Source organism: Chelonia mydas, chromosome 15 (assembly GCF_015237465.2).
Source record: "Chelonia mydas isolate rCheMyd1 chromosome 15, rCheMyd1.pri.v2, whole genome shotgun sequence".
Taxonomy (NCBI): domain Eukaryota; kingdom Metazoa; phylum Chordata; order Testudines; family Cheloniidae; genus Chelonia; species Chelonia mydas.
The window spans coordinates 3,342,405-3,364,843 of record NC_057856.1 but is presented as its reverse complement, the minus strand read 5'-3'; the positions used below and the strand labels follow the sequence as shown (position 1 = coordinate 3,364,843).

The 22,439-nt window shown below is 46.0% G+C and overlaps 1 protein-coding gene across 28 annotated transcripts in view; it reads right to left on the bottom strand.

The window, feature by feature from the left end:
- LOC114019838 (zinc finger protein 420) overlaps nt 1–22,439 on the bottom strand; it is a 35,821-nt gene that overhangs the window by 2,773 nt on the left and 10,609 nt on the right. For 7 of the 28 annotated variants that reach the window (XM_043529962.1, XM_043529965.1, XM_043529963.1 and 4 more), the window contains 9 exons: nt 19,193–19,306; nt 18,319–18,822; nt 11,734–11,850; nt 10,234–10,347; nt 9,355–9,858; nt 7,253–7,369; nt 3,910–4,023; nt 2,107–2,610; nt 48–161 (listed from right to left, as the gene is read on the bottom strand). In XM_043529962.1, the coding sequence (XP_043385897.1) occupies nt 48–161; nt 2,107–2,610; nt 3,910–4,023; nt 7,253–7,369; nt 9,355–9,858; nt 10,234–10,347; nt 11,734–11,850; nt 18,319–18,822; nt 19,193–19,306 (2,202 nt within the window). The remainder of the gene's footprint in view (nt 1–47; nt 162–2,106; nt 2,611–3,909; nt 4,024–7,252; nt 7,370–9,354; nt 9,859–10,233; nt 10,348–11,733; nt 11,851–18,318; nt 18,823–19,192; nt 19,307–22,439) is intronic. The other 21 variants (XM_037879193.2, XM_037879200.2, XM_037879196.2 and 18 more) reach the window with 18 other exon arrangements.

Below are 22,439 nucleotides of genomic sequence, written 5' to 3'. Positions count from 1 at the left end.
CTTCACGCACAGGCAGAATCTGAGTTGTTGGACTAATGACTCCTCACCTGGGAAGGTTCCTCTCAGGATCTCGCTTTCCTCAGAGCCCTGGAGATCTGAGACCCACAGCTCTTCCCCTTGTTCCAGCTGGGCCATGACCTCAGGTTTGGAAACTGGTAACCCTGCTCAGAGGAAAGAATCAAATGAGATCAGGTGACTTCATGGGACATGTGTCACAAAGAGCCTGGCCTTTTTTTTAACCACTGCTTGTTTTAAAGCACCAAAATTCTGTGGCTAGCTCTCCAGGTGCTCTAAGGTGCCAGACACTCTGCCTATAAGGGGAATAACCGCTGTGCTGGCACACACATGACCAGAGATTCCTGCTCAAAGGGGCTCCTAAAACCCAGGGAAAGTAACTCCACATCACCGAAAGCCATGGGGACATCACCTTGGAACTGCTTCCTACCGATAGAGACCCAAGGATGAGAGAGGCAGGGAAACGGGCTGTTGGGGCTCAGCACAGTAAGGAATAGGAAGGAGAGGGGACAGCACTGCGTGTGGGATGTTAGGGATGTTGGATATCAAGAAGGCACATGCTGAGGAGTTAGGGTATATAGCGAGTCAGGTGTAATGGAAAGGAGTATGAAAATCCACCAGTGTATGGAGAAAATTACAGAATGATAGAACCACAGAAATGTTGGGCTGGAAAATCATTTAATCCAGCCCATGCACTGAGGCAGGACCAAGTACACCCTGACAATGCCTGATAGGTATTTGTCTAAGCTGTTCTTAAAACCTTCCAACGATGGGGATTCCACAACCTCCTTGGAAGTGTATTTCAGAGCTTAACTACCCTTGCACTTACAAGCTTTTCCCTAATATCTAACCTAAATCGCCCTTGCTGCAGTTTAAGGGCATGGCTACACTTGCAGATGTAGAGCGCTGGGAGTTAAACCAGCCTTCAGAGACCGCAGCAGGGAAAATGCTGAAGTGCGTTTACACTGTCAGCTGCAAGCGCACTGGCGTGGCCACATTAGCAGCTCTGGCAATGCCACAAAGAGCAGTGCATGGTGGTAGCTATCCCAGCGTGCAAGCGGCTGCACTTTTCAAAGGGCGGGTGGGGAGGGGGAGTGTGACAGGGAGTGTGTTTTGGGGGGCTGAGAGCATGTCAGCATGCTGTCTTGTAAGTTCAGACAGCAGCAGACCACCCTCCCCCCCACCCCACTCACAACAGCAGCATTCCACACTAATGGCTTGCTTTGTCCCGGAGTAGATAAGCATGCTAGCTGTCTGAAACAGAGCTTTCAAAACAATGAGAAGAGTGGCCTCTTGACTTCAGGGGATTATGGGACGTTTCCGGAGGCCAATCACAGCGCAGTAATGCAACACTTCATTCACACTGACGCCGGGGCATTTCAGCCGGGACGCAGCAAGCTTTATGCTTCTCGTGGAGGTGGATTACCAGGATCACTCCAGCTGCAGAGTCCAGGCGCTCTACGTGCCTTGCCAATGTGGACACATCGGGAGTTAGGGCGCCCGGGTCTGCTTTAATGCGCTCTAACTTGCAAATGTAGCCAAGCCCTAAGACTGAGTTTGATCTTGCAACCAGTTTTGTGTGCTCACTTTATAATAATTTAATCTAGACCCCATTTCCCTATGAGAATGGCAGGTGGGACTGTGTCAAAGGAGATACTAAAATGAAGATATAGCAAATCCACTGCTTCCCTGAAATACTATAGGCCAATCTCCCTGTCAAAGTAGGAAATCAGATTGGTTTGGCTTGATTTGTTCTTGACAAATCCATGCTGACTATTCTTATAAAGCTTTTATCCTCCAGATGCTTACAAAGAGAATGTTTAACAATATGGTCCAGTCTCTTTCCAGGTATCGAAGAAGAAGGATTAGCTGCAAAAAGCAGAACCGCACAACTCACCTGGGGGAGCTGAGATCACAATGACGTAAATGGCACTAACAGCCTTAAGGGCCACATGAGGGAATTATCATTAATATTAGAGAAAAAATATGTTTTGCCAGCCCTAGACAAGGATTTTATTGTGTTTATCTCCCTGGTGGATTCTCTGATGATAAATAAGGTGTGACTCCTGATGGAAGCTTTTCCCAACTCACAGCATTCATAGGGTCTCTGTCTCCTGTGGATCCTCTGATGTCTCCTCAGGTCTGAGCAGTAAATGAAGTTTTTCCCACACTCACAACATTCATAGGGGCTTTCGCATGTGTGGGTTTTCTGGTGTCTAATAAGGTCCGAGCGCCGAGTGAAGTTTTTCCCACACTCACAGCATTCATAGGGTCTCTCTCCCGTGTGGATTCGCTCATGGTGAATGAGGTGTGAGCGTCTACTGAAGTTTCTTCCGCACTCAGGGCAAATGTGTTTCCTCTCTCCCATGAGGATTCTCTGCTGGGCGGTGGTTTCCTGGAGGTCCTTGTGATTTTCCTCACAATTGATGGATTTGTCCATTTTCTCTCCTGGCTGGTTTCCCTGCTGCCTCTTCTCGTGACTCCTGGACACATCCCCTTTCGTCCTTTGTGATACTTCCCAGCGCGGTTCCACATGCTCAGCATCTTCCTGCTTTGGATTCTGCTCCCCGTTCTCACTCACCATCCCACCATCTCCTGACACACAGAGAGAAACTGTGATGTCTCAGGACTTTTCTGCAGTCACATTAGGACAGCAGCAGCCATGAGCTAAGCAGCAGGAAGTCATAGCCTCACATTCCCTCTAAATTGCATCAAAACAATGTAATATCGGGCTGTTGAGGGGGCTCCTGTCGTAACAGCGCCCACCATCACCCAGATACAGAAACAGATCGTAAGAAATGTAAAGAAAATGTTGGCAGCATTCTGTCTAGCAAGGAATCACCTAACAGATGTGGTTGTGAAATCTATACTTTATTGTTTTGCCTTCATTGTCCCTGCTTCTCTGTTGTTCATCTGTCTGGTCTCTGCCTGGTTCTTTGATCATTTCTGCCTGTTGCATAACTAACTTTGCAACATTTAAATCAGCTCAGGTGGTGGGCTCTGATTGGGTAAAGAGTGGTTTTGTAATGGGCTAGGATGGGTGAAAAATGCTGGTTTGCAGGACTTTACTTTACAATGATTGGTGACAGTAGAGCTAAGCAGGACTCAAGTTTCACTATAATAACTGGGGTCCAACAGGAATTTCTTGGGAACCAACTCCAGGGCACAGCCTAAGATCAGAGCTGCCAGACCTCAACACCCTGCCAACTATATCGTGCAGAAGCTGAAGGAGCCCCAGACAACCTGATCCTGGCTGGCCACCAAGAAAAGTTCATCTGATTATGGGGAGTGGTGAGCACTGCATGCTTAGTGTGTGTGTTCTGCTTTGGTAACTGTTAATAAATAGAAGTTAAGGATATTACTGTGTAAGGCTCTTTCACTAGTAAAAGACCCTGCAAACCTGCAGAAGATTATGCCCTGAGCCCTAGGAACAGCGTAAGGCTGGCCCTGAGGACCCTAGGAACTGCGTAAGGGTGAGGATACTTAAATTAACCAGGTTACGCCCTGAGCCCAGGGAATGGTAAAGGTGGAATACTCAAGAGTGTGCAAGTAACAGAACCTGAACTAAAAGGGGAGAGGAAACCAGAGTAAGTGCTGAAGAGATGGGGGAAATATCAGGAGATGAATTCCCCCAAGCTCTTCCCCATTAGGGAGAGAGGAGGGGGTCAATTCTGTCTCCCATCCCATCACTCAGGATGAAGGGAGGTTAGGAAGGGAGCTATTGCCACGAGTCGCTCAGGATGGGTCGGAAGCCATGAGCGATATCTGCCCTGAGGATATGACACCTGCTGGGGGACAATCTGGAACTCAGAGAGCTCTCAAGGGCTTGGTAGGGAATCCCAGTGGTTTTCTTCACGCAGAGACAGTATCTGAGTTACTCTGATGACTCCTCACCAGGACAGGTTCCTCTCAGGATCTCGCTTTCCTCAGAGCCCTGGAGATCTGAGACCCACAGCTTTTCCCTTCGTTCCAGCTGGGACATCACTTCAGGTTTGGAAACTGGTAACCCTGCTCAGAGGAAAGAATCAAATGAGATCAGGTGAATTCATGGGACATGTGTCACAAAGAGCCTGGCCTTTTTTTTTAACCACTGCTTGTTTTAAAGCACCAAAATTCTGTGGCTAGCTCTCCAGGTGCTCTAAGGTGCCAGACACTCTGCCTATAAGGGGAATAACCGCTGTGCTGGCACACACATGACCAGAGATTCCTGCTCAAAGGGGCTCCTAAAACCCAGGGAAAGTAACTCCACATCACCGAAAGCCATGGGGACATCACCTTGGAACTGCTTCCTACCGATAGAGACCCAAGGATAATGAGAGAGTCAGGGAAACGGGCTGCTGGGGCTCAGCACAGTAAGGAATAGGAAGGAGAGGGGATATCACTGCGTGTGGGATGCCAGGGGTGTTGGATACCAGGAAGGCACATGCTGAGGAGTTAGAGAATATAGCGAATCCGGTGAAATGGAAAGGAGTACAAAAACCCCCAGTGTATGGAGAAGGTTATAGAGTGACAGAACCCCAGAAATGTAGGAATGGAACATTTAATCCAGCCCATGCACTGAGGTAGGACCAAATAAACCTAAACCCCATCCCTGATAGGTATTTGTCTAAGCTGTTCTGAAAAACTTCCCATGATGGGAATTCCACAGCCTCCCTTGGAATCCTATTCCAGAGCTTAACTACCCTTGAGTTACAAGTTTTTCCCGAATATCTAACCTAAATCGCCCTTGCTGCAGATTGAGTACAATCTTTCAACCAGTTTTGCGCCCACTTTGTAATAATTTCATCTAGACTCCATTTCCCTAGTTTCCCTCTGAGAACAGCATGTGGGACCGTATCAAAGAACGTACTAACATGAAGATATCGCAAAGCTGCAGGTTCTCTGTAATACCATAAGCCAGGGGTAGTTAATTATTTTTTGTCAAGGTCCAGACTTGAAAGAAAACAGTAAAAAAAAAAAGAGAAGTAGGGCTGTTGATTAGTCTCAGTTAACTCACACGATTAACTTAAAAAAAAAAATTAATCATGATTAAAAAAATTAATCGTGAATAATTGCATTTTTAATCACACTGTTAAACAATAGAATACCAATTGAAATTTATTAAATATTTTTGGATATTTTTCTAATTTTCAAATATATTGATTTGAATTACAACACAAATACAAAGTGTACACTGCTCACTTTATATTTTATTATAAATATCTGCACTGTAAAAATGATAAATAAAAGAAATAGTATTTTTCAGTTCACCTCATACAAGTACTGTATTGCAATCTCTTTATCGTGAAAGTGCAATTTACAAATGTAGGGTTTTTGGATCTCACAACTGCATTCAAAAACCAAACAATGTAAAACTTTAGAGTTTACACATCCATTCAGTCCTACTTCTTGTTCAGCCAATCGCGAAGATAAAGTTTATTTACATTTATGGGAGATCATGCTGCCTGCTTCTTATTTACAATGTCATCAGAAATTGAGAACAGGTGTTTGCATGGCACTTTTGTAGCTGGCACTGCAAGGTATTTACGTGCCTGATATGCTAAACATTCATATGCCCCTTCATGCTTCGGCCAGCATTCCAGAGGACATGCTTCCATGCTGATGAAGCTCGTTAAAAAAACATGTTAATTAAATTTGTGACTGAACTCCCTGGGGGAAGAATTTTATGTCTCCTGCTCTGTTTTACCCACACTCTGCCATATATTTCATGTTCTAGCAGTCTCGGATGATGACTCAGCACGTTTGTTTTAAGAACACTTTCACTACAGATTTGACAAAACGCAAAGAAGATAACAATGTGAGGTTTCTAAAAATAGCTACTGCACTCCACCGAAGATTTAAGAATCTGAAGTGTCTTCCAAAAACTGAGAGGGATGAGGTGTGGAGCATGCTTTCAGAAGTCTTAAAAGAGCAACACTCCAATGAGGAAACTACAGAATCTGAACCAAAAAAGAAAATCAACCTTCTGCTGGTGGCATCTGACTCACATGATGAAAATGAACATGTGTCACTCTGCACTGCTTTGGATCATTATCGACCATCATCAGCATGGACGCATGTCCTCTGGAATGGTGGTCGAAGAATGAAGGGACATATGAATCTTTAGTGCATCTGGCACGTAAATACCTTGTGACTCCAGCTACAACAGTGCCATGCAAATGCCTGTTCTCACTTGCAGGTGACATTGTAAATAAGAAGTGGGCAGCATTATCTCCTGTAATGTAAACAAACTTGTTTCTCTTAGCGATTGGTTGAACAAGAAGTAAGACTGAATGGACTTGTACGCTCTAAAGTTTTATATTGTTTTATTTTTGAGTGCAGGTATTTTTTTGTACATAATTCTACATTTGTAAGTTAAACTTTCATTGTAAAGTGATTGCAATACAATACTTTTTTACAGTGCAAATATTTGTAATCAAGAATATAAAGTAAGCACTGTACACTTTGTATTCTGTCTTGTAATTGAAATCAATATTTGAAAATATAGAAATCATCCAAAAACATTTAAATAAATGGTATTCTATTACTGTTTTACAGCATGATCAATCCCAATTAATTTTTTTGACCGCGTAATTAATCCCGATTAATTTTTTTAATCGCTTGACAGCCCTAGTAATAATAAAAAGATTTCGGGGTCCATTAAAAAGTGTCTGGTGGTCTGGATTTGGCCCACGGTCCACCTATTGATTACCCCTGTCGTAGGCCAATCTCTCTGTCAAAGTAGGAAATGAGGTTGGTTTGGCATGATTTGTTCTGGACAAATCCATACTGACTATTCCTTATAAAACTATTATCCTCCTGATGCTTACAAACTGATTGTTTAAAAACATGTTCCGGTATCTTTACAGGTATCAAAGTTAGGCTGACTGGTCTATAACTCCCCAGGTCTCCTTAGTACCTATCTTTAAAATGGGGAACAATGTTTGCCCTTCAGCAGTCCTCTGGGACCTCACCTGTCCTCCAGGAGTTCTCAACGATACTTGCTAATGGTGCTGAGATTGCCTCAGCTAGTTCCTTAAGTACCTAGGATGAGGTTGGGGAATTAGATATGATTATAACTCAATAGCAACAGACTAATTCCTCTGGAAAAGTAAGAATAAGACCATGGGATCTCAGCAGGGACAGACTCAGAGATCCAAGGAGCCTGCAGGGAAGAGAGACTGTGGCTACTACAGATGGGGGGGGGGGGGGGGGGGGAAGCAGGACCCTCCAAGTCCCCAGAAGTTTCATTACCAACCTATGATGTCACCAAGCAAATGCATATTTATGCCAGGGAAGAGGTCACCTTGTGAGGACTGAGGAACAGAGGCTGTGGTCACAGTTTGTAGGGAAGACGGTGGGAGGGAGGGAGGCCCTGAACAGTGGAGAGAAGAATGAGAATCATCATATTTGAAAATATGTGAACTGAAAATGGACTCTGATCAGAACGGAGTGCACGCTCTCCAACAACGGGGACAGGGCACGGATCCTCTCACAACAGGCTCTAGATCCCCAAACCACCCCTCCCTCCCACTCACTAACCGCACCCTCCCCACTTAACTTGGTGTCTCTTAAGCCATTCATAAATGCAACTGACCCATCACTCTTTAGGGGTGAAAAAATCCATGCCCCTGAGTGACACAATTAAGCCGACCTAACCTCCAGTGCAGACCATGCTAGGTCAATGGGAGAATTCTTCCAGCAACCCCTAGCTAGTACCACTTGGGGAGGTGGATTGACTACGGTAATGGGAGAATCCCTCCCATCCCTCTAGTTCATGGCTACACTGAAGTGCTACTACATTAGCATTCAAAGAGTAGACAAGCCCTTAGTCCTATTTCTCCAAGCCCCCCGTGGTGGAGCTGGAGTGGCTCTGTAATAACAATGTGCTGTGTGTTGTCCTGGATACTGGGATATTTACTGCATGAATACTTTGGTTTACTTCAATAGGGGGCTGGCAGGAAAAGAAGCAGAAAGGGAAGCAGCCTGGCTCAAGACGAGTCACACCTTGGTAAACCCTTAAGGACTGTTAAGAGACAATGTCTGAACGATTAGCTTTGAGTATTCTACCTCCTAGCTGCAGCGAATGTACAGACCTGGCTTAGACGAATAGGACCAGAAGATCAAACGGACTGGGGCAGTTAAAAAAGGGACTCCGTCTTGGGAGGGGCACAGGTGTTCTGGTGACTGTTTGGGGGAAGAGAGAGACAAGACGACCCCGCTGGGGCTGGGGTGTCTGAAGAACTTAGACCTGCCTCGCTAACCATCGGACACACAGGCATGAAGACTGTTATTTTAAAATAATTTTCCCCACCACAAAATAAAACAGCCTTCTGCACACCAAAGGAGAGTTTGTCTCTTTACACCACTGTTCCCAGGCTCCCAATGGTGTCTGCACTCAGCCTGACCTGGGGGGTAAGCACAGTTGGTACACAGGGAATGGTAACCCAGAGCCCGGTCAAGGAGAGGGAGAATTGCAGAAATCCACTTTGGGAGCTGGAAAGGCATGAGGCTGATACCTTGTGTATGTGTGTGTGGGAGGGCTCAGACATACTGGGAAGGGGACAGAGATAATAGCTAGTCCTGTCACTCACTCGGACACCTACTCCCCGTCCTCCCACTGCCCTCAGGCCTCCCTGCTGTGTGGTACTGCAGGGTCACAAGCAGCCCATCAAATTATCCCCTCCACTGCTCCCCCTTCTCCTAAGAATAGCAACCTCACACGGTCTTCTATCAGTGGATGGGCCCAGTCGACTCCCACACACTCCATGTCTTTGGGAAGCGATTACAGCTGACCACCAGTTCTGACACTATTATGGTTTCTGTGTAAAAGGTGACTAATATAACTGCTCTAAAATCCACAGACTATGGTACTTGGGCCATGTTGGTACAGAAAACAGAGTTGTGATTTTACATCTGGATAGTTCACTCGAGCTGGCTAACTGCAAAAAATGCTAATGGAGACAAGGCCCAGGTAGATTTTAACACAGTGCAGCTGACTGAGGTCATTCGTGTTCCCCCCACCCGGGGCTGATGCACTTTCCTAGAAAGAGGGACTCATACTCCCACGACTCATAGAACAATGCAGCTGACAGAAAGGGTCTTTGGGGATTCACCCCAAAAGGGGTAGCTGCAAAAAGCAGAACCGCACAACTCACCTGGGGGAGCTGAGACCACAATGACATAAATGTAACTAAACAGCCTTAAAGGCCATGTGTGGGAAGTACCAAAAAAATATTAAAGAAAAAAAATGTATGTTTTGCTAGCCCTAGACAAGGATTTTATGGTGTTCATCTCCCTGGTGGATTCTCTGATGATAAATAAGGTGTGACCCCTGATTGAAGCTTTTCCCGCACTCACAGCATTCATAGGGTCTCTGTTTACTGTGGATCCTCTGATGTCTCCTCAGGTCTGAGCAGTAAATGAAGCTTTTCCCGCACTCACAACATTCATAGGGGCTCTCGTCTGTGTGGGTTTTCTGGTGTCTAATAAGGTCCGAGCGCCGAGTGAAGTTTTTCCCACACTCACAGCATTCATAGGGTCTCTCTCCCGTGTGGATTCGCTCATGGTGAATGAGGTGTGAGCGTCTACTGAAGTTTCTCCCGCACTCAGGGCATATGTATTTCCTCACTCCCATGAGGATTCTCTGCTGGACTGTGGTTTCCTGGAGGTCCTTGTGATTTTCCTCACAATTGATGGATTTCCCCATTTTCTCTCCTGGCTGGTTTCCCTGCTGCCTCTTCTCATGACTCCTGGACACATCCCCTTTCGTCCTTTGTGACAATTCCCAGTGCGGTTCCACATGCTCAGCATCTTCCTGCTTTGGATTCTGCTCCCTGTTCTCACTCACCATCCCACCATCTCCTGAGACACAGAGAGAAACCTCAGAAGCAGGAATGAAAATCGGGAGAGGAAACCAAGGGTAAGTGCTGGAGAGATGGGAGAAAATATCAGAACATGAACTCCCCCAAACTCTTCCTCAGAGGGCAGAGAGGAGGGAATCAATTTTGTCTCCACATCCCAGCCCAACGTTCAGGATGAAGGGAGGTTAGGAAGGGAGCTATTGCCAGGAGTCGCTCAGGATGGGAAAAAAGCCACAAGCGATATTTGCCCTGAGGACCTGACACCTGCTGTGGGACAATCCGGAGCTCAAACTGCTCTCATGGACTTGGTAGGGAATCCCAGCTGTTTTCTTCACGCACAGACAGAATCTGAGTTGTTGGACTAATGACTCCTCACCTGGGAAGGTTCCTCTCAGGATCTCGCTTTCCTCAGAGCCCTGGAGATCTGAGACCCACAGCTCTTCCCCTTGTTCCAGCTGGGACATCACCTCAGATTTGGAAACTGGTAACCCTGCTCAGATGAAGGAAAACAAGTGAGATCAGGTGAATTCATAGCTCATGTGTCACAAAGAGCCTGGCCTTTTTTTAACCACTGCTTGTTTTAAAGCACCAAAATTCTGGAGCTAGCTCTCTGTGTAAGGTGCCAGACACTCTGCCGAATTGGGGAGTAACTTTCCACCACTCTGCTGACACACACGGCCAGACACTCCTGCTCAAAGGGACTCCTATAACCCAGGGAAAGTAACTCCACATCACTGAAAGCCATGGGGAAATCACCTTGGAACTGCTTCCTACCATAGAGACCCAAGGAAAATGAGAGTGTCAGGGAAACAGGCTGCTGGGGCTCAGCACAGTAAGGAATAGGAAGGAGAGGGGATATCACTGCGTGGCATGTCAGGGGTATGGAATATCAGGAAAGCACATACTGAGGAGTTAGGGAATATAGCAGGTCAGGTGTAATGGAAAGGAGTACGAAAATCCCCCAGCGTATGGAGAAAGTTACAGAATGACAGAACCACAGAAATGTACGACAGGAAGATCATTTAATCCAGCCCATGCACTGAGGCAGAACCAAATACACCTTGACAATCCCTGATAGGTCTTTGTCTAAACTGTTCTTAAAAACTTCCAAAGATGGGGATTCCACAACCTCCTTTTGAAGTATATTCCAGAGCTCAACTACCTTTGCACTTACAAGTTTTTCCCTAATATCTAACCTAAATCGCCCTTGCTGCAGATTGAGTATGATCTTTCAACCAGTTTTGTGCACTGACTTTATAATAATTTAATCTAGACCCCATTTCCCTATGAGAACGGCACGTGGGACTGTGTCAAAGGATGTACTAAAATGAAGATATAGCAAATCTGCTGCTTCTCTGTATTATCCTAGGCCAATATCTCTGTCAAAGTAGGAAATCAGGTTGGTTTGGCACGATTTGTTCTGGATAAATCCATACTGACTATTCTTTATAACTCTATTATCCTCCAGGTGTCTACAAACCGATTGTTTAATAACAGGTTCCGGTATCTTTCCAGGTATAGAAGTTGGGTTCACTGGTCTATAACTCCCCAGGTCTCCTTAGTACCTATCTTTAAAATGGGGAACAATGTTTGCCCTTCAGCAGTCCTCCAGGAGTTCTCAACGATACTTGCTAATGGTGCTGAGATTGCCTCAGCTAGTTCCTTAAGTACCTAGGATGAGGTTGGGGAATTAGATATGATTATAACTCAGTAGCAACAGACTAATTCCTCTGGAAAAGTAAGAATAAGACCATGGGATCTCAGCAGGGACAGACTCAGAGATCCAAGGAGCCTGCAGGGAAGAGAGACTTTGGCTACTACAGATAGGGATGGGGGGAGCAGGACCCTCCAAGTCCCCAGAAGTTTCATTACCAACCTATGATGTCACCAAGCAAATGCACATTTATGAAAGGGAAGGGATCACCTCGTGAGGACTGAGGAACAGAGGCTGTGGTCACAGTTTGTAGGGAAGACGGTGGGAGGGAGGGAGGCCCTGAACAGTGGAGAGAAGAATGAGAATCATCATATTTGAAAATATGTGAACTGAAAATGGACTCTGATCAGAACGGAGTGCACGCTCTCCAACAACGGGGACAGGGCACGGATCCTCTCACAACAGGCTCTAGATCCCCAAACCAGCCCTCCCTCCCACTCACTAACCGCACCCTCCCCACTTAACTTGGTGTCTCTTAAGCCATTCATGAATGCAACTGACCCATCACTCTTTAGGGGTGAAAAAATCCATGCCCCTGAATGACACAATTAAGCCGACCTAACCTCCAGTGCAGACCATGCTAGGTCAATGGGAGAATTCTTCCAGCAACCCCTAGCTAGTACCACTTGGGGAGGTGGATTGACTACGGTAATGGGAGAATCCCTCCCATCCCTCTAGTTCATGGCTACACTGAAGTGCTACTAGGGCACAGCTGCAGCACTGCAGCTGTGCTACTGGAGCATTCACAGTAGACAAGCCCTTAGTCCTAGATCCCCAAGCCCCCCGTGGTGGAGCTGGAGTGACTCCGTAATAACATGATGTCTGTTGTCCTGGATACTGGGATATTTACTGCATGAACACTTTGGTTTACTTCAATAGGGGCCTGGCAGGAAAAGAAGCAAAAAGGGAAGCAGCCTGGCTCAAGAGGAGTCACACCTTGGTAAACCCTTAAGGACTGTTAAGAGACAATGTCTGAATGATTAGCTTTGAGTATTCTACCTCCTAGCTCCAGCGATTGTACAGACCTGGCTTAGACGAACAGGACCAGAAGATCAAACTGACTGGTGCAGTTTAAAAAGGGACTCCCTTGGGGGGTGCACAGGTGTTCTGGTGACTGTTTGGGGGAAGAGAGAGACAAGATGATCCCACTGGGGTATCTGAAGAACTTAGACCTGCCTTGCTGACCATCGTACGCACAGGCATGAAGACTGTTATTTTAAAATCCTTTTTACCCACCGCAAAATAAAACAGCCTTCTGAACACCATGTTTGTCTCTTTACACCACTGCTCCCAGGCTCCCAATGGTGTCTGCACTCAGCCTGACCTGTGGGGTTAGCACAGCTGGTACGCAGGGTATGCTGACCCAGGGCCTGGTCAAGGAGAGGGAGAACTGCAGAAACCATAGGCGTAATTTGACTTCTATATTTGGGGGAAAGGCTCTATTCAGGCCAACAGGGCCGTGCCGGGCGGGGGAGGGGGGGCGGGCAATTCTGTGCCTGCCCACAGGGGCGCCATTTCAGATTGGGGGGGTAGAGGGGGAAAGGTGTAATTTTAACCGTGATTCCAGGGGCTACTTAGGCAACTGAAAACTCTGGTATTTTTGCAGATGATAACTTAGAAATCTCCGATAGGAGCACTGTATCTAATTCCTATATCTAGAAAGAAAATTAAATAAATATTAGACCCACTCAGCTCTAATACTAACGTGTTCTGACATCTTGTGGCAAGTCAGATATGGGACACTGGTCGGCTTTAAAATTGTAATGTCTATTCTTACTCAGATACGCTTACTGAAGTCTGAAGGGACCATCATGATCATCTAGTCTGAACCCCTGCACATTACAGGCCACAGAACCTCACCCACCCACTCCTGTAATAGACCCCTCACCTCTGGCTGAGTTACTGAAGTCCTCAATTTGTGGTTTAAAGACAGCAAGTTACAAATAATTAATAATTTAAACTAGTTTAAACCTGCACGTGACCAACACCCCATGCTGCAGAGGAAGCAAAATCCCCCCCATGGTCTCTGCCAATCTGTCCCGGGAGAAAATTCCTTCTCAACCACTAATATGGTGATCAGTTACTCCCTGAGCATGTGGGCAAGATACACCAGGAAGATACCTGGGAGAGAATTCTCTGTAGTAACTGTCTCCAGCCATTGGGGATTTTTATTACAGGCAGTCGCCAACGGGCCACACACCATTGTAGGCAGTCCTGTCATACCATCCCCTCCATAAACTTATCAAGCTCAGTCTTGAAGCCAGTTTGTTTTTTTGTCCCCACTGCTCCCCTTGGGAGGCTGCTCCAGAACTGCACTCCTCTGATGGTTAGAAACGTTCACTTAATTTCAAGCCTAAACTTGCTGATGGACAGTTTATATCCATTTGTTCTGCGGTCCACATTGGTGCTTAACTTAAATAACTTCTCTCCTTCCCTGGTATTTATCCCTCTCTGATGTATTTATACAGAGTAATCATATCTCCCCTCAGCCTTCTATTGGTTAGACTAAACAAGCCAAGCTCTTTGAGTCTCCTCTCATAAGGTAGGTTTTCTATTTCTCAGATCATCCTAGTAGCCCTTCTCTGCACCTGTTCCCGTTTGATTTCATCTTTCTTTAATATGAGAGATCAGAATTGCACAGTACTCCAGATAAGATCTCACCAGTGCCTTTTATAATGGTAGTAACACTTCCCTCCTCTACTGGAAATACCTCGCCTGATAGATCCTAGGACTGCATTAGCCTTTTTCACAGCCACATCACATTAATGGCTCATAGTCATCCTGTGATTAACCAATACACCCAGCTTTTTCTCCTCCACTGTCACTTCCAATTGATAAGTCCCCAGCTTATAGTAAAAATTCTTGTTGTTAGTCCCTAAATACTTGACCTTGCACATTGCCATATTAAATATCATCGCATTTCTATTACTCCAGTTTACAAGGTCATCCAGATCTTCTTGTGTGATATTCCGGTTCTCCTCCATATTGGCAATACCTCCCAACTTTTGTATCATCTGCAAATTTTATTAGCACGCTCCCACTTTTTGTGCCAAGGTAGAAATAAAAATGTTAAATAATAGTGGTACCAAGACCGATCTCTGAGGAACTCCACTAGTAACCTCCCTCCAGCCTGACAGTTCACCTTTTAGTATGACATGTTGTAGTCTTCCCTTTAACCAGTTCCTTATCCACCTTTCTGTTCTCATATTAATTCCCACCTTCTCCAATTTAACTAATCATAGAATCATAGAATATCAGGGTTGGAAGGGACCTCAGGAGGTCATCTAGTCCAACCCCCTGCTCAAAGCAGGACCAATCCCCAACTAAATCATCCCAGCCAGGGCTTTGTCATGCCTGACCTTAAAAATATCTAAGGAAGAAGATTCCACCACCTCCCTAGGTAACGCATTCCAGTGTTTCACCACCCTCCTAGTGAAAAAGTTTTTCCTAATATCCAACCTAAACCTCCCCCACTGCAACTTGAGACCATTACTCCTTGTTCTGTCATCAGCTACCACTGAGAACAGTCTAGATCCATCCTCGTTGGAACCCCCCTTTCAGGTAGTTGAAAGCAGCTATCAAATCCCCCCTCATTCTTCTCTTCTGCAGACTAAACAATCCCAGTTCCCTCAGCCTCTCCTCATAAATCATGTGATCCAGTCCCCTAATCATTTTTGCTGCCCTCCACTGGACGTTTTCCAATTTTTCCACATCCTTCTTGTAGTGTGGGGCCCAAAACTGGACACAGTACTCCAGATGAGGCCTCACCAATGTCAAATAGAAGGGAACGATCACGTCCCTCGATCTGCTGGCAATGCCCCTACGTATACATCCCAAAATGCCATTGGCCTTCTTGGCAACAAGGGCACACTGTTGACTCATATCCAGCTTCTCACCCACTGTAACCCCTAGGTCCTTTTCTGCAGAACTGCTGCCGAGCCATTCGGTCCCTAGTCTGTAGCGGTGCATGGGATTCTTCCGTCCTAAGTGCAGGACTCTGCACTTGTCCTTGTTGAACCTCATCAGAAGGTGAATATATGAATAATTTCTCATATCAAATGCCTTACTGACATCCAGGCAGATTAGATCTACTGCATCTTCTTTGTCTAAAAAATCAGTTCTCCAAATCAATAATTACTTTCTATCATTTAGACTTTGTCTACACCACATGGCTTTTAGCTAAAAGCCGTGTGGTGTAGCTGCTATTTGTCAGCAGGAGAAAGCTCTCCCAACAACAAAAACATTCACCCCTCATGAGTGGAAGCAGCTTTTCGCAGGACGACAAAGCGCTGTTCACACCAGCATCTTTTCGTTGGTAAAACTTCTGTCATTCCGGGGGGGCGGGGTGCGCGGGGGGAGGGATTAACACCCCTGAACGACAAAAGTTTTGCAGGCAAAGTTCCAGTGTAGACAAAGCCTTAAGCTACTTGCTTTTTGCAGTTCACCAAGTTTGGAACAGATCATTTAACTTTAGGAAACATTCTAACAGCCCTTTCTTATCTTAATCACATGTTAATCACTCTGTTTATAAACAAAATTCTGACTCCCTGTCTCAGGGGTGCAAGCTGGGAGCAGCACATCTCCTGTCTCCTCTGCGGGACTCATCACATTGCACACTCAGGGTGCCTGCCTGCAGCTTGCAGTTTTGGGGGGGAGGCTGGGGCAACGCCCTCCCAGACCCCTCCCCCCTCAAACTCCACCTATGGCAGAAATCCACTCCAAGAGATGGAAAGGCATGAGGCTGACACCTTGGGGGGTGGGGGGGCTCAGACATACTGGGAAGGGGACAGAGATAAAGCTAGCCCTGTGACTCACTAGGATACCCACTCCCCTTCTTCCCACTACCCTCAGCCCTCCCTGCTGTGTGGTACTGCAGGGTCACCAGGAGCCCATCAATTTATCCCCTCCACAGCTCCCTGTTCCCCCTTTTGCCAAGGACCGCTGATAGGAACCTCACACTGTCTTGTATCACTGGATGGGCCCAGCTGACTCCCACATGCTCCATGCATTTGGGAAGTGATTACAGCAGAGCGCCAGCTTGGACACTCTTATGGGTCAGCACTGCTTTCAGTTTAAACGTTGACTGATCTAACAGTTCTGAAATCCACATGTGTGCTCAGATTGTCTTGGCATTTACTACTCTCTATGGGCATGCAGGGCATAGTTAGTGGTTCAAATTTGGGGTTATTTGAACAAGGAGTTCCCTAGATTCCCCCCAGGTCTCCCCCTAAAAGAACCTTTTCATGAAGCCTCCTTGTTTTACAACCTTTTAAACACATCTAAGATGAAACTATGCCGTTTATTGCCCCCTGACTGACCTCAGTCACTTGGCATTTATCTCAGCTAGTATCTGGTAACCTCCAGTATTGCCTTGATTACAACTGTTTTGGGAACCAAATACATGAGCATTTTGCCTAGTTCAAAGTCACTTATGGTGGAACTCTCTCCCCAGGTTATCTGAGATAATACTGACCTAAATAACTGAACAACGCTGTGATTATATCCCATTAGTTGCAGAGTGTGGGGTGTGTAGACATTCACCATCTCAGACTAGAGATTTAAAACCACACCTTGTTTCCTTGGTAGCATATCCCAGAACTGGGAGTATTCTCTCCAGTTGACTGAGCTGCATTTGAACTTTCCCCATGAAACCTTGGAGGGGTGGGGAAGAAGCAAAAGTAAAGGAAGAAATGACTATTTAAGCAAATGGTCATCTGAATCAAAGTCCCCAATAAATCTGAACTACATTCTGCCAGTTTTCAGAGTAGCAGCCGTGTTAGTCTGTATTCGCAAAAAGAAAAGGAGTACTTGTGGCACCTTAGAGACTAACCAATTTATTTGAGCATGAGCTTTCATGAGCTACAGAAGTGAGCTGTAGCTCACAAAAGCTTATGCTCAAATAAATTGGTTAGCCTCTAAGGTGCCACAAGTACTCCTTTTCATTCCGCCAGTTGTGTGACCAAACAGCCTTCAGGAAAGAGAAAAATCTACATCTCACAGAGGTATAAGACATTTTCCATTTCAGATAGAATGAGACTCTAGAGCACGTTACATCTGATGTCTCAGAATGAGAACCACAGATTTTCACGCTGCATTTTCCTCTGATCCACTGAAATCTGATTCACTCAGTGCTCTCCTTATTATTGAGTTGTGTTATTTACAAAAGTTTTAGCATCATGATAATGGTTTTTCTAGACTAGGAAAAGTCAGGGAGGTTAGGACAGGTTGAGGGAAAACATGTTAGCTACCCAGACTATTGTACTTGGGTCATGTCAGCGCAGAACACAGAGTTGTGATTTTACATCTAGATAGCTCACTCGAGCTGGCTAACTGCAAAAAATGCTAATGCAGACAAGGCCCAGGTAGATTTTAACATAATGCAGCTGACTGAGGTCATTCGTGTTCCCCCCACCCGGGGCTGATGCACATTCCCAGTTAGAGGGACTCATACTCCCCCAACTCATAGAACAAAGCAGCTGGCAGAAAGGGTCTTTGGGGATTCACCCCAAAAGGGGTAGCTGCAAAAAGCAGAACCGCACAACTCATCTGGGAGAGCTGAGACCACAGTGACGTAAATGGCACTAACAGCCTTAAAGGCCATGTGTGGGAAGTAGCAAAAATATTAAAGAAAAAAAAAAATGTATGTTTTGCCAGCCCTAGACAAGGATTTTATGGTTTTTATCTCCCTGGTGGATTCTCTGTTTATAAATAAGGCGCGACTCCAATGGAAGCTTTTCCTGCACTCACAGCATTCATAGGGTCTCTGTCTCCTGTGGATCCTCTGATGTCTCCTCAGGTCTGAGCAGTAAATGAAGGCTTTTCCACACTCACAACATTCATAGGGGCTCTCGTCTGTGTGGGTTTTCTGGTGTCTAATAAGGTCCGAGCGCCGAGTGAAGTTTTTCCCACACTCACAGCATTCATAGGGTCTCTCTCCCGTGTGGATTCGCTCATGGTGAATGAGGTGTGAGCGCCTACTGAAGTTTCTCCCACACTCAGGGCAAATGTGTTTCCTCTTTCCCATGAGGATTCTCTGCTGGGCTGTGGTTTCCTGGAGGTCCTTGTGATTTTCCTCACAATTGATGGATTTCCCCATTTTCTCTCCTGGTTGGTTTCCCTGCTGCCTCTTCTCATGACTCCTGGACACATCCCCTTTCGTCCTTTGTGATACTTCCCAGCGCGGTTCCACATGCTCAGCATCTTCCTGCTTTGGATTCTGCTCCCCGTTCTCACTCACCATCCCACCATCTCCTGAGACACAGAGAGAAACCTCAGAAGCAGGAATGGAAAAGGGGAGAGGAAACCAAGGGTAAGTGCTGGAGAGAAGAGGGAAATATCAGAAAATGAATTTCCCCAAACCCTTCCCCAAAGGGGAAAGAGGAAGAGATCAATTCTGACTCCATGACCCATCCCAACGCTCAGCATGAAGGGAGGTTAGGAAGAGAGCTATTGCCACGAGTCGCTCAGGATGGGAAGGAAGCCATGAGCGATTATCTGCCCTGAGGATGACACCTGCTGGGGGACAACCCGGAACTCAAAGAGCTCTCAAGGGCTTGATAGGGAATTCCAGCTGTTTTCTTCAGGCCCAGACAGTATCTGAGTTGCTCTAATGACTCCTCACCTGTGCAGGTTTCTCTCAGAAGCTCTCTTTCCTCAGAGCCCTGGAGATCTGAGACCCACAGCTCTTCCCCTCGTTCCAGCTGGGACATCACCTCAGGTTTGGAAACTGGTAACCCTGCTCAGATGAAGGAAAACAAGTGAGATCAGATGAATTCATGGGACACGTGTCACATAGAGCATGGCCTTTTTTTAACCCCTACTTGTTTTAAAGCACTGAAATTCTGGAACTACCTGTCCGGGTAAGGTGCCAGACACTCTGCCTATAAGGGGATAAACTCTCCACCAGTCTGCTGGCACACAGCCAGACATTCCTGATCAAAGGAGCTCCTAAAACCCAGGGAAAGTAACTCCACATCACAGAAAGCCATGGGGAAATCACCTTGGAACTGATTCCTACCGACAGAGAGACCCAAGGGCTATGAGACTGTCACAAGGAAACTGGGGCTGGCGAGAATGGGCTGGCGGAGCTCAGCGCAGTTAAGGGGATATCACTGTGTGTGGTATGCCAGGGGTGTTAGTTATCAGGAAAGCACATGCTGAGAGTTAGGGAATATAGCGAGTCAGATGTAATGGAAAGGAGTACGAAAATCCCCCAGTGTACGGTGAAGGTTATAAAGTGACAGAACCATGGAAACACAGGGCGGAAAGGGACTTCAAGAGGTCATTTAATGCAGCCCATGCACTGAGGCAGGACCAAGTACACCTAGACCATTGCTGATAGGTATTTGTTTAAGCCAGTGGTTCTCAACCTGCAGTTCCCAGGCCGTTTGTGGCGCAATCAGCACACAGCTGGAGCCCATGTGACATCCTCAGGGCCACAGAGGTAGTATATATATTGTGCGGATGCAACCCACATAACACATAGAGAGCTGCATATGCGGCCCACGATGGTAAATAGGTTGAGAACCACTGGTCCAAGCTGTTCTGAAAAGCTTCCAATCACGGGGATTCCACAATCTACCTTGGAATCTTGTTTCAGAGCTTAGCTACCCTTGTAGTTACAGGTTTTTCCCTAATGGCAAACCTAAATTGCCCTTGGTGCAGATTAAGACTGAATATGATCTTTCAACCAGCTGTGCCGCTGTAAGGTCTCCCATGTAGAGCTCTCCTGCTGGTAAAATAAAACCAACCTCAACAAGGGGCAGCAGCTTTGTTGGCAGGAGCGTGTCTCTCACAGACAAAGCGCTGTCCACCCTGGCGCTTTTCGTCGGTAAAACTTTGGTCGGTGAGGGGGTGTATTTTTCACACACCTGACCGACAAAAGTTTTACTGCCAAACGTGCAGTGTAGACATAGCCTCTTTAAGTATCTTTAACAAGGGGAACAATGTTTGCCCTTCACCAGTTCTCTGGGACCTCACCTGTCCTCCATGAGTTCTCAACGATAATTGCTAATGGTGCTGAGGTTACCTCAACTAGTTCCTATTGCAAAATAAAACAGCCTTCTGCACACCAAAGGAGCGTTTGTCACTGTACACCACTGATCTCAGGCTCCCAAAGGTGTCTGCACTCAGCCTGATCTGTGGGGTAAGCACAGCGGGTATGCCGGGTATGGTAGCCCGGGGCTCGGTTGAGGAGAGGGAGAGCTGCAGAAATCTACTCCAGGAGACGGACAGGCATGAGGCTGACAACTTGCTGAGGAGGCCACTTAGAGATACTGGGAAGGGGACAGAGATGTAGCTAGCTCTGTCACTCACTAGGACACCCACTCCCCTTCTTCCCACTGCCCTCAGCCCTCCCTGCTGTGTGGTACTGCAGGGCCACCAGTACCCCATCAATTTATTCCCTCTACGGCTCCCTGTTCTCCCTTCTCCTAAGAATAGGAACCTCACACCGTCTTCTATGAGTGGAATGGCCCAGCTGACTCTCACATTAAAAACTATTTAAAAGTTGAGTAATCTAACTGCTCTGAAATCCACGTGCATGCTCAGATTGTCTTGACATTTGCTATGGGTATGCAGGGCATGGATAGTGGTTTAAATTTGGTGTTATTTGAGCAAGGATTTCCTGAAATTCCCTCCCAATCCCACCCACCCCTGACCCCAAAATCCCCTTATTCTTACAACATTTTGGACACACCTAGGCTGAAAGTGTCCTTCTATTTGTCCCTCGACTGATCTGTCACTTGGCATTTATATCAGCTAGTACATGGTCTCCACTGCCTCTCTGGGGAAACAGTATTGAAAAAGTTAACTGTAGAATTTGGAATTTCAGATCACTACGAGCGAAACTGATGAATCGAAGAGACTGAAAATCACATGCACAGGAAGACTCAGACTCTTAACCACAGAGAGCTTTTTGTCATAAGAACGGTCATATTGGGTCAGACCAAAGGTCCATCTAGCCCAGTATCCTGTCTACCAACAGTGGCCAATGCCAGGGGCCCCAGAGAAAATGAAAAGAACAGGTAATCATCAAGTGATCCATCCCCTGTCACCCATTCCCAGCTTCTGGCAAACAGATGCTAGGGACATCCTGGCTAATGGCCATTGATTGACCTATCGTCCACTCCACGAACTTATCTAGTTCCTTTCTGAACTTTGTTATAGTCTTGGCCTTCACAACATCCTCTGGCAAGGAGTTCCACAGTTTGACTGTGCGTTGAGTGAAAAAATACTTCCTCTTGTTTGTTTTAAACCTGCTGCCTATTAATTTCATTTGGTGACCCCCTAGTTCTTATGTTATGAGGAGTAAATAACACTTCCTTATTTACTTTCTCCACACCACTCATGATTTTATACACATTTAGCATATCCCCCCTTAGTTGTCTCTTTTCCAAGATGAAAAGTCCCAGTTTTATTAATCTCTCCATTCCATTATTAATCTCTCCATTCCAAGCCATTCCATACCCCTAATCATTTTTGTTGCCCTTTTCTGAACTTTTTCCAATTCCAGTATATCTTTTTTAAGATGGGGCGACCACATCTGCATGCAGTATTCAAGATGTGGGCGTAACATGGATTTTTATAGAGGCAACATGATATTTTGTGTCCTATTATCTCTTTCTTAATTATTCCCAGCATTCTGTTGGCTTTTTTGACTGCGGCTGCACACTGAGTGGATGTTTTCAGAGAACTATCCACAATGACTCCAAGATCTCTTTCTTGAGTGGTAACAGCTAATTTAGACCCCATCATTTTATATGTATAGTTCGGATGATGTTTTCCAAATATGTATAGTTGAGAATATGTTTTCAAGCTCTCACAGTATTTAGCTGTCTCTAGGAGACATGCTGTGGCCAGTACAGCAG